This window comes from Ambystoma mexicanum, chromosome 4q (assembly GCF_040938575.1).
Source record: "Ambystoma mexicanum isolate Mex_15411 chromosome 4q, UKY_AmexF1_1, whole genome shotgun sequence".
Taxonomy (NCBI): Eukaryota; Metazoa; Chordata; class Amphibia; order Caudata; family Ambystomatidae; genus Ambystoma; species Ambystoma mexicanum.
Window position 1 is genome coordinate 302,267,662 of NC_090928.1, and position 12,254 is coordinate 302,279,915.

The 12,254-nt window shown below is 47.9% G+C and overlaps 1 protein-coding gene across 3 annotated transcripts in view; it reads right to left on the minus strand.

Moving 5' to 3' along the window:
- Nucleotides 1-12,254, minus strand: part of SERAC1 (serine active site containing 1) — an 898,347-nt gene that overhangs the window by 83,655 nt on the left and 802,438 nt on the right. For all 3 annotated transcript variants that reach the window (XM_069607873.1, XM_069607874.1, XM_069607875.1), the window contains one exon: nucleotides 3,571-3,714. In XM_069607873.1, the coding sequence (XP_069463974.1) occupies nucleotides 3,571-3,714 (144 nt within the window). The remainder of the gene's footprint in view (nucleotides 1-3,570; nucleotides 3,715-12,254) is intronic.

The window sequence follows — 12,254 nt, forward strand, 5'->3', positions numbered from 1 at the left end:
AGAGGTACAACCCTGTTGCCCTAGATGCCACCAAGACGAGGCAGACCTCTTACACATGTTCTGGAAGTGCACCATAGTGCAGGCCTTCTGGTCCCAAATCGAAGGCGTATGCAGGGCAGTTTGGGTAGTCTGATACAAATGGACCCCATTGAAGTGTCTGCTAGGAGCGCACCCCAGTTAGAGCAAATACAAGCATGTTATCAGGTTTATGGACTTGGCGTGCATTCTTCCGAAAAAAGACAGATTGCCATGTCATGGAAATCACTGAAGGGCCCACAATACAAACTTTGGCTTCATGACTTTAAAACCTGGTGCGAGGCTGAGACCAGGGCCTGGACTAAATCAATGTCAACCCCGGACAATAACCCTACTGTCACCCTAGAAGCCCAGAGATCACTGGTGGATATGTTCCGTTCGTCTGACGACAATCCGGCATGAGCACGCGGGAAGAACAAACTGATGACACACAAAAACCATGCCCTAGCCCTACTGACCCTGGAACAAGTGTATGGGAGGCTTCCCCCCCAAACCCCTCCCCCGAAACACTGCAAAGCCTTGCGTACAATTGCACCGACACTGGTGGGGCACTTCACACTTATCAGGCGGAAAAGCTAGACTTGTATGGAGTGTTTGTTTTCTTTATGTTTAGTTAACAAGTTTCATTGGCCAATCTGACTTGCTGATCCCAGTTGGATACCGTACACGATACTCTTCTACAACTGTGTCCTGGAATGATACTGTAATGTACACTGAATAAATGCCAACAAACAAATGTAAAAATAAATTGTGGTCCCTCACTCGGGAGGGTTTCTGGTGATCTGCAGGACTATCCTCTGCCAAATGGCACTCCCTTTGTGGTCCCCAGAGTCAGACAGGGGACTTAGACACATGTGGGCAAAATTTCATTTGTGTCATTTAAAGCTTGGAATTTCAGAATGAAAAACATGTTCTTCAAACATTCAGGAGCATTTTTTCATGGATGAAATAATTTGTGCCCTAGTAGAAGATGTTTCTGAAAAAAATTATCTTTTTTAAAAATTAAGAAAGTAAAATGATAAAATATATACATGATTCAAATAGAACTACAAATCGAAAAGACTACAAACACATTCCATTTAAAACCATATTACCTAGTTGCAGAATAAGAATAACCGTGTTTAAAAAAACGGCTTGCCACAACCCGATTTTCACAGTTTTTGCTCAACTTCAAGTAGAAGGTCCCTAGGTAAAGTATTCCGAGCTGATACTGCGGCTTCAGAAAAATATCTTTCCATAGAGGCAGTCAACTTAAACTTATGGCCTTGCAGCCGAAGAGAAGGCTGCCTTCTTAGGAATCTTGAGCCCGCTGAAATGTTTAGCTTCTCAGCCAAATAACTGGTGGTGGGTGGGAGGGGGATTGTTTTGTAAGTAATGCCTAGCAGTTTAAAGGCAAACCTGGCCTCCAGAGGATGCCAATGTGAAGAAAGTAAAATTATCTGTGTAAAATGAGCACATTTCTGTGTGCCCACTACCAACTGTGCTGCAGCATTAAAGACTGCTTTAAAGGAGGCAGGGCAGAATGTGGAATGCCAGAGAGAATAGATTTACTATAGTCAATGTGGGATAGGACTAAAGAATGCACAAAGGTGTGAAAGTGGGAAGGTTAAATAAAAGGTTAAATAAAAGATTTCACTGACCGCACAACAAAAAGGTGAACATTAGCCAATTTTACTAAAGCATTGGTATATGATATCAAGGTAAGTCAAGAATGTAAGGTAAAGCCCAAAGATTTAACCAGCTGAGAGAATCCTGATTATAAGCCTGGGAGTTTCGTCTGTAGGGACCAATTTAGAAAGACAGGTTGGTTACCAGCACAAGCGTGTAGAAGAAATTCCGTCTTGGACTGATTCAGTTTTAGAAAATGTTTCGACATCCAGGTTTCGAACTCTGCCAGACATTTGCCTATCCATGAAATATCTTTCTCAGATGAGATTTTGAGTTATAGTTGTGTGTCACCGGCATACTGATGCATATGTAAGTCAAATGTATCTATCAGGTTGCCCATTGGTTCCATAGAGTGATTAAATAGCACCGGCGAAAGGCTTGAATCCTGAGGAACACCATATGGAGTACTAAACAGTTTAGTGAGATTCTGTCCCATCACCACCATCTGCTGTCTGTCTTTAGAAAAAAAGTCTCTGAGGGGGAACCACAGACCTGGGCGAGAGAAACCATGGGGGCCATGGAAAACCACCCTCTCTGAGATGTTCACCCAAGAGGCGAGATACAGAGTATACCCCATGGCTCATGCCATTGCCCAAACTTCAAGACTCTGTTTGCATGCAACCCCTCAAATGTTGGTTGCTCAAAACAGCACTGGTGACCGACTAGCTTAGATCCCGATCAGGAGACAAGATGAGGAGGGAGAGTACAACAGGCAAGCACAGTTCGCAGGGTACACAGTGAATGGGATCACATGCTTACCTAACACTTGAGGTAGCAGGAGAGATCCGGGGAGCTAAGGGGAGATTCATGAGCCAGTGGCAGTATTCAAGAGGAGCAAAGGGACACACACATGGGGGCCCATGGTCGGGGTACCTGATTAAAAAATGGCAGATTATCCTAATGAAGACATGCCCCATGAGGCTGTGGCAGGAGCAAATGAAGTACACACAATTAGGCATACAGAGGAATATAAAGAGCCTAATGGTGACCATCCATTCCTGGTCTGAAAACACTCAGAGAGTCTGCATTTTCATAGTAGGACCCTCATTGCCCCTGTACCAAAAGGAGCAGGGATATAGAAATAAGCATGGCAGCAGAGGGTGTGATTTTATAGTCTGAGTGGCAGCAAAAATGTGTGTAGCTCAAGGCAGGAGGAATGAAGAAGCATCAGGTAGAGGACAATAGTGTAGTCGTGGAAGATCAAAGAGGAGGAGGAAGGAAAAAACATCAAAGAGGAGAATTTTGAAGGAGGGAGAAAAGAAAAGAGGAGGAGAAGTGCCATAGGAGGAGGTTGGAGAGGAGAACCAGGCAAGTGAGACCGTGGGAGGTTAGAGACGGAGGATGGTAGGAGAGAAGGAATGTGTGGACAGAGTGGTTTAGACCAACACTGCGATATTGGGCAAGCTAAAGAGGCAAAAGGCAAAAACAGTGAGGCCTAGGTTGGGGGCTACCTACGTTAAAGTGGTGGAGCAACTGGAAGCTAAAAGAAATGTGAATGACTTGACTTTGTACAATTCCTTCCAGGCAATTTAGCCATGAAAGTGCACATTTGTAGACTGGGGCAGTTGGACAGTTGATCCCAATCCTTTCGAGGCTCGGACTTGGACACTGCACTCACCTGCCATATCTCCCTTGGAGCTATCGCACTGCTAATTTGTTTTGGATACACCTTACTCCTAACACTGGTGCTGCATGTGATAATCCCACAATATACCATATCTACAGCTTCAGGTTCTTTGTTGATCCCTCAGTCTATGATACCTCTCAACCCTTAACTAGAAATGTTGCAATGCACTTCACTGAAGGGCTATCAGTCTTAATTAGCTTGCAGCAGCAATGAATAAAGTACATGCACATTATAATTACCTGCCGATTCCACTGGTACAACATGCAGTTTAACCATTCTGCCTATTCTTGTTGGCAACTTCTCTGCAAAACTCAGTACTTTATAATTATTTTCCTTAGCAAACTCTAGAAAGCTTTCGTTTAATTGCTTGAGAGCAGGAGAATCTGCAGGAATAGAATAGAAAACAATAAAAAAGATATTTAAAGTGCATATAAGAAATTGACCATACATAGGTTCAGGAATTCGCAACTGCAAAGATGAGGCTAAATCCTCACACATGGAATAAACACAAAGAACATTTAATTTAAAATCAAAAGAGAACACCTCCATAAACGGCAGATTTCTGAGTTTGATCTCAATAGTCTAGATTGTGACACACAATGCAATTGAGTTACCCAAATTGTCTTGTTTTCAAACAGTTCTAAAAACATCCAGCGTAACGGAGCATGACATACTGCATTGAATGTGTCTCGCACTGGGCTTACTCATGATAAAGTGATTTGTGATCTCTACAAAGCTAATTATCACCAAACATAATTAGTGTTTATTTAAAACAGATGCCTAGCACGTAACGCTAATGAGCCGCTCATTTTGCTAGGGATGCAAAAATGCCCTAAAGTGAGGTAACAGGTGGATACAAGCTGTCTGCATGTTTCTCGGCTTGCATGTCATTTTGGATTTGATTCCGTAGACGAGGTGGAACCTGCTCCCTTCACTGAAATCGTGAACGCCTCTGCCAGCTTCAGATGTTACAGCTGACAGAGAGGTTGGGATCTGTGAAGGGTCAGGAATGAAAACTCAGACACAGTGGATTCATGTTTTTGGCTATAGACTTTTATTAAACAAAATGGGTTGGTAAAACGCCTCTATGTCCCTTCTCTAAGAGGTATTTTCCATACCAAAATAAAACGAATGGGTTGAACCTTTGTCAGAATGTCCAAAACAATAAGACCTGTGTCCAAAGTACTATTCTGGTCCTCAAATTCTAAAATCAACTCTAAAGTGAATGGGAAATGTCTTTGGCCTTGAAAAGTGTATAAAATGTTCAAAAGAAAAAATATTAACTCTCACACCAATGTTCCAAAAATAAATATGCTCAGAACTCCAGAGGGGGTTTCCCTTCCCCATGAATTATCTTCACTTAATAGCAGCTCTTAGAGTTCCTTTATAGCAATGAAATTAGTATTCAAAGTACTGCTTGGTGTACTCTCCTGCCAAGCTTCCTCTTAGTCCAGGATATGTTTTTATTCACACTCCTTGGTTATCTCTTGATAACTTTCTGCCAGGATTCTTTCATAGAACATTTTCCAATTTGACCTTGCCTGGAAAACCCTCTTGCCAGGGGCTCGCCTTTTACAGAAACACTTTTGGCTTGCCAGTGTCTGGCATACTCTCCTGCGAGGGCTTTGTTTGCATGTAATCCACTTGTACTCATACACTTGTAATTTTCATTGCCTGTCAGGACTTCCTTTCAGGTGCATATTTCTGTACTTTAGGGCTGCCTCGTATGCTCTCCTGACAGGTCTTCCTATTCTCGTACTGTGCCCACTGGTAAACTTGACCATCTCTTCTTATAACACTGTGAAAATATGTATGGGTCCAACCACTTGAGAGTGAGCTGTGCCCACTGAATACAGAAAAGGTACATTAAGAAATACAAAACAAATGGGAACAAAACAAGTGATATTTCAAAGCCCATTGGTGCAAAATAGTACAACACAAAACATCATATCAGGGGCAGGAGGGGAGGGGGGGCGTGGCTTAGCGCCGATGGCGAGCGGTAGCTGATCTGCCGAGCTCCGGCCGAGACGCCGTTTCCTGATCCTTTTTCTCCGGCTCATGTGCGGCCCCAGCCCTTGCAGAGGAATGCGCGGTTGGGGGAAGCGGTTCTGCATCTGAATAACCATTGGGCCCGCCGAATTGGCCCCCCCAGACACAGCTGCGTCCCTAAAACGGCTCTCCCCCCCTGCCGCTCTGATCGGATCCAAGATGGCGCCTCGCATCGCATAACGGAGCCTACGAGGGGTATCCCTCCCCCAACGGACTTCCAGGTCGGGTGGGGAGAAGCGGAAGCACGAGAAAGGAAAACGACTTCCCCGGGTGCCGCCCGTCTGACAGAGGACTGGCCTGGCTCGGATCACTCTACCGATCCAGCCCCACAAGATAGGGTGCGCGGGATCCCGCTTCACCCGCGAGGGGGGCCTCCCGCCTACCCTTACTCTTCTGATACCCGACTCCGTGAGTCGCACAACCAGACACAGGGGCAAAACACAGCTTACGGCCCGAAATTTCGGCTAAGAAGAGGGCCTCACTAGCAACCCTGCAAGCGATCTATCCTTTGAGGCCTAGGACATCCGCAATCATCACCTCAAGATGGCCGCCAAGAATAAGACCAGAGCCGCCACCATGGACTCCTTCGTTTCCACCAAGCTGAAGACCCTCACTCAAGTCGGGGCCGGCTCCTCTGAAGTCGCCCGGACGGGCGAAGGGGTGGCCGCCGATAATCACTCTCAGATACTTGATGCCATAGCCTCCCTAAAAACGCATATAGACTCTAAGATCGACGAATTCAAAATTGATATCCAACTGATCCGCCAAGACGCTCGCAACTTAGCGGAGAGGGTCACGACCGTCGAACAGTCGACGGAGGAAACATCCACGACCACTACAGCCATGAAGTCAGAAGTTGCCCTCCTGAAGAGGAAAGTTGCCTTCCTGGAGGAAAGGGCGGAGGAGGCCGAAGGTCGGGCCAGACGGAGCAACATCAGGATCCTGGGCGTCCCAGAGGGGAACGAGGGGGCAAATACCACATCCTTCGTCGAAACCCTTCTGCTGCAAGAAATAGGGGCCGGCAAACTGACCCAGGGATTTTCGGTCGAGAGGGCCCACAGATCCCTCCAGAGGCGCCCTCCCCCTGGATCGCACCCCAGACCTATAATCGCTAAGATACTGAATTTTCAGGACAGAGAAACTATCTTACGGCGATCCAGGGAGGGGGGCCCCATTGAAAGAGGGGACTCAAAAATCTCCATCTATCCGGACTACACGCAGAAGGTTCAGAGAGAGCGGAATTCATTTGTCCCGATAAAAGCTAGGCTCCGACAACTGAACCTAAATTATAGATTGTTATATCCGTCACGCCTCAGGGTCGTCTACAAAGAGAGAGTGGTATTCCTCGATAATCCAGAGGCAGCCAACATGTGGCAAGAGGATAATAACCTGGCGGATGGCAAGGACAACTCACAAAATGAGGCCTAACCCCCCCTGATCCCACAAGCGACCCCCGAGTAACAGTAAGAACTATCGTACATGACGCTGGAACACAGAAGGTAATCCAACTTCAGTTTTTCACTTGGAAACGGCCTCGCTCGGCTCCGCCGCCAGGCCCTCGCCCCACCCCCAGCGTAGAATTCACCCGGTCTGGGCACCTGCCTGACCCAGCTCGCGCCCGACTCCCGGATGGGCTTCAACGGCTCGAGAGCGCCTGAGCACCGCAACAACGTTGTAGTCGCTGGGCGCACCAGTTTGAGTTTTGTTATTAGTTTTATTAGTTATACAGTCTTCATGCTTCTTTCGCCAACAAAGACCGAGATGGGTCCGGGACGCGACCCCGACGACCGGAATTCATTGATATTCCCCCCGCAGCCCACCTACGGAGGACTAAAACAGAGCCGGACTCCGGAGACCGAGTCCCGCATCAAATCCGAAACTCAGACCCGATGGCGGCACAGTTCACTGTGATGACATGGAATGTGAGGGGTATGGGCTCATACCTCAGACGCAATCGCATACAATCCTATCTCAGAAGGAAGAAAGTCTCAATTGCACTCCTTCAAGAGACTCACCTCACGGCGGAGGCCATGTCCAAGATTGCAGACCGATGGGCTGGGACTGTGAGAGGGTCCCCCCTACTCCAAATACGCTAGAGGGGTGCTAATATGGATAAGCCCGGATGTGCCCTTCCAGATGGAGGGGAGTGAACAAGATAAGGAAGGGAGATACGTAGTGATTTGGGGCACAATGGAACAGACCCCAGTCTGCTTGGTCAACTCCTACTTCCCACATCACGGAACACCGGCGTACTTCGCCACAATGATTACAAAACTGATTCGGCACCGGGACCGCACTTTCATATGGGGAGGGGACTTCAATTGTGTTGCTGACGCAAGCATGGACAGATCGCTGCCCCCCCCACACCCGAGCAACCTTGCATCCCGTGCCCTGAGGGAAACTCTGGAGCAGCTCAATCTAGTCGACATCTGGAGGGAACACCATCCGGCCGACAGGATTTACTCCCACTACTCAGCCCCACACGGAGTCCATACAAGAATTGATTACCTGTTTATCAACAAGGAGCTCGCCCCATGTGCTGCATCTACAGAGTATCTGGGGCGAACGATCTCCGATCACTCCCCACTGACTATGCTATGGCAATTGAGGGGCCCCAGACCCCCGATCCCCATATGGAGGATGCCGACTGCAGCACTTGAAGATCCCGAGTTCAGGGAAGACCTTGCCGAAAAATTGGAAGATTACCTGGAAATCAACATGGGGTCGGTATCCTCCTGGGGCACATTATGGGAAGCTATGAAGGTGGTGACCAGAGGGGAAATTATATCTAGAGCCGGCGGTACTCGCAGGCAGTTGCAGAGAACGCTCGAGCACAGGAGGCTGAGATCTCCCGACTAGAGTCCGCTCACGACAACTCCACAGAGGCCGAGAATAAATTGAAGGAAGCCCGTGCAGAATGCCAACAAGCATGGGAAAGACTGGAGAAATTCGATTTTACCACGCATACTACCCGATCCCACAAAGAATCGGACAAACCAGGGAGACTACTGGCCTGGCTCTGCAAGCGGGAACTGTTAGGCAGAAACCTGTGCAGTTCCCTTGGGGAACACTGCAAAAGATTTAAGACTACAGGTAGAGCAGTAAACCCCTTTGGTAGCAGTCTGTACCACCCAGATTTACCTGGTAGCTGTGGCTGAGCAGTCAGACTTCTCTCAAGAAGAGTTAGGCAGTATGTAAAGTATACACAATATGTACCAAAACACAATAGCACAAGCAAACACTGACCAGAGCTTGGTTTCAAAAGTATATAGTTATTTATTTAAAATACACATAAGTTAAAAACACTCTAGCAAAAATATAGTAAAAGTACTTCAACACAGTTATAATGAAAGTAGATTCAATCCTTTCTCCTATCTAGACAACTCTAGGTAAAACACCACTTAATTAAAACAGAGGTGAGTGCTTAACGTTAGATGACACTCTAGTAGTTTCCAAGAAAGGGAGAGAAAAAGTAGAAATGGGTTAGACACACCACTCTAAGGTCCAGAGCACTTGCAATAGGCTTACAGAAGAATAAAGTCACAGGTGAGCAAAAGTCACTAGGCAGGGCCCACTCTTAGAGTAGCCGGAGCGAAAATGTGCCCAAGATCACACTGTTAGTTAGAGATTCAAAGTCTTGCAAAGAGTCAAAAAGAGGTTAGAGTGGCTCAGAAAGTTTAGCCAAAGTGTCCCAGGCACTCCCAGGTTCGAAAGCCGGGGACTAAATCTACCCCGTACAGTCGGTAGCAAGGGAAGCCAGGCAGAACACAGTACCTTAAGCGGAAAGGATCCTCCAGCGGTGGCAGTTGTTCCAGGCAGTGGCAGCAGGGCTCGACGTCGGTCAGGGGAGAAGAAGTTCTCGCTGAAGAGCAGAAGAAGAGGGTCGTTGCACTGCCCGGGAAGAAACCAGCCGCGGAGTCCTCCGGTTAAAGGGTTGGTGCCGACTTTCGCGGTATGGGGGTAAAGTGTGGTATTCCGGTTGCCGGGGTGCTTGGCACAGGCAAGGCGGCCACGAGATACCTCAAGGAACGGAAAGAAGGCGAAAACTGGTTGTCCCCACCAGTCAAGGGAAGGAGCCACTCCGTTAAGAGTTCTCCTCGGTCGTCGGGAAAAAGTGGTGAGACGGTTCAGCAGGGCTCCACCGGGTGGTGTCGTCGAAGCAGGTCGGCTCAGCTCTTCCCTCGTCGGATTCTTGGTCCTGTGGCGACTTCCGAAGTCCCAGTCCCCAAAGCCCTGCTTTTATGCAGCAAACCCCCATTCACCCAGCCTAGCTGTCACTCAACCATGCTAAGTGGTGAGCCGGGCGGCTCACCACTTGGGCCAATCAGGACGGAGTGCGACTTGAGTTACCAAGGTAACTCAGTCCAGGGTGCCTAAATCCCCCTCCACCCCTCCTAAGTACCCCAGACAGAGTGGCACCACTTTGGAGGGCTTCTGTGGAGAAGCCCGCCAAAAGTGGAACAAAGGGCTCCACTTTGGGTCAGAGTTACAGAGGCGAACACCAACGCCATTTTAGAATCAAGTTTTGGCAAAAAGTCCCAACCGGAGTTATAAAAATAAATATATAAACCGGCGGTATGTTTAAGGCTACCGTAAATAAATAATTAAATGTGTTAGCCTAAAACAATGGGAAATCCCATAGGGAAATATTCGCGGTCGAATATAAAAAGTAGTTTCCACTGCCACCAGCCAAAACTCGATCAGGGGGGACGGAGACGTGCCCCCTCGACTAACAGACCCTGGGGCAATCGAATTGCCCCAGCCAGTACGTCCACAATATGATGGTTTGTACTGGTTCTGTTCAGGATTCAAGACTAGCAAAGTCTTTGGTGACTTTACATGCCCTGGGAGACAGTAGTCAGTCCCAGGGTATGGAGTCTATGTTGGGGAGTCCCTAGGACACCCCTGGGTCACGGCACAGAGGGTGCTGTGTGACCCACATCACAAAAATACATGAGGCTCTATGGAGTAAGAGACCCCATAGCCCATTCAACACAAGGTTTAACCAAGAAAACACACTTCAACATGTCCAAGAGTGAGGGTAAAAGAGTCTCACTCTTGGCAGGAGAAAAAAATTAAACCCCAGAAATCCAGCAAAGCTGCTGGGGGACTCACTAGGTAGGGAAATTCAGCCTAAACAGAGAATTCTCCCTAACACTCGCCCCCCCCAGACTAAGGGACAGGAGGATTTAATCCACTCCTGGATGAACCTCATACCTCTAGTCGATGATATACATCCTAGAGAGTCCATCAGCATTTTGATGGTGACACCTTGACCTATGCTTAAGGGAGAACTCAAAGGTTTTCTTTTGCAAGCTAAAGGACCTACAAACCCTTTGAGGAACATCAGTCTTTTTGTTATAGGGGATCTGGTTGACCAGTCCCTCAGAAGTTGGTACAACTTCTGAACCTATGTTAGGCTTTTTCAAGGGGTCCTTATAAAGGATTCCCTGAGATCTAGAGGGGCCTCCAAGGTTCCTCACCACCTCTCTTGTGGGAGCAGGTTGGGTCTTAGGCCTCTTGGTTGGAGGGGTTGGGGTTAGGCACTGCACCTGCTTCCCCTTCCTCTTAGATCTACCCTTACCTATTTTAGGAGTTTCCCCCCTAACATTAGGATTTGAGTTGGGGTCTTCAGTAGAAGGTCCAACAGTCTGAAGGTTTTTGGCCTTAGACTTTTCTTTTCTGGTTTTCCACCAGCACTGAGAATTACCAGTTCTCTCAGGTCCAGATAGGGGCCTAGTTGGTCTATCCACCTCTTCCTCAGAAGCAGGGGGAGTCAGAGACTCTGAGACTAGGGGAACAATGATGGAGCTTGGTTGGGGCGCCCATGTTCCTAGCATACTATCCTGAAATGTGCCTGGGTTAGAGGTCAACTTACTAACACCAGGGCTTGTAGTGGGGTTCTCAGTAGAGGGTCCCACAGGCTTGGAAGGGTCCTTCAAGGTAGCCTTTCTAGCCAATTTGGTTAAGTTCTGCTTCTCCATACTGGGAGGCCTGGGGGTATGTGACACTACTCCTAGAGTTCTTAGGTCATTCCCTAACAGGACCTTCCCAGGTACCTCAGTCTGAACACTGACAGGGATCCTCACTGTCATGTTGTTACACTGAATGAGGGCTGGTAGAATAGGAACCATTTGGACAGGGCCTCCAGACATCTTAGTGGGACCTTTGGGTGCTTTGGCCACATCCTCAGGTTGAAAGAAGCTTTCATCCACTACTGTTCTGCTGGCCCCAGTGTCTCTCCTGGCAGGAGTATCCTGGCCATTGACAAGAACACTGTCCACATAATACACCTTAGAGTTAACAGGTAGGGAGTTATACACAACCCTATTCTGGGGACTAACCAGACCCATAGGCTCTAAGTTTACAGTTGCTTGAAGACCCAAGGGTTCTTCAGCAAAGAGTTCAAAGTGGGCACTAGCCATCTGTACTTCATCCTCAGGAGTGAAGGCTAAGGAGACTGTGCTGATCCCTGCAGGTTTACCCTTGCACTTGGGATCTCCTTTGATATGGTCAGTACCCTGACAGACATAGCATTGTCCAAATGCTCTCTGGAAGGGTGGCTTGTTCTGACCTCCTTCTGGCTTGTGGCCAGAAGGTACAGTAGCCTGACTAGGTTTCCCATGTGGCTTACCCTGGTTATTTTGTGGTTTGGGGCCCTCTTTGGGATAGGAATTATTAGAATTCTCTTTGGAGTCCTTTTTGGGCTGTTTCTCCCCATCCTTCTTCTGAGTGACCCCAGAATCCTTGTGAGTGGCCCTGTTGGCAACCCACAAGTCAGCAGCCTTAGCTAGTTTCCGGGAATCTAATTCCCTGGAATCAGCCAAGTGTTGTCTGAGCTCAGGAGAGCAGGCATCATAAATAGTCTCCAACA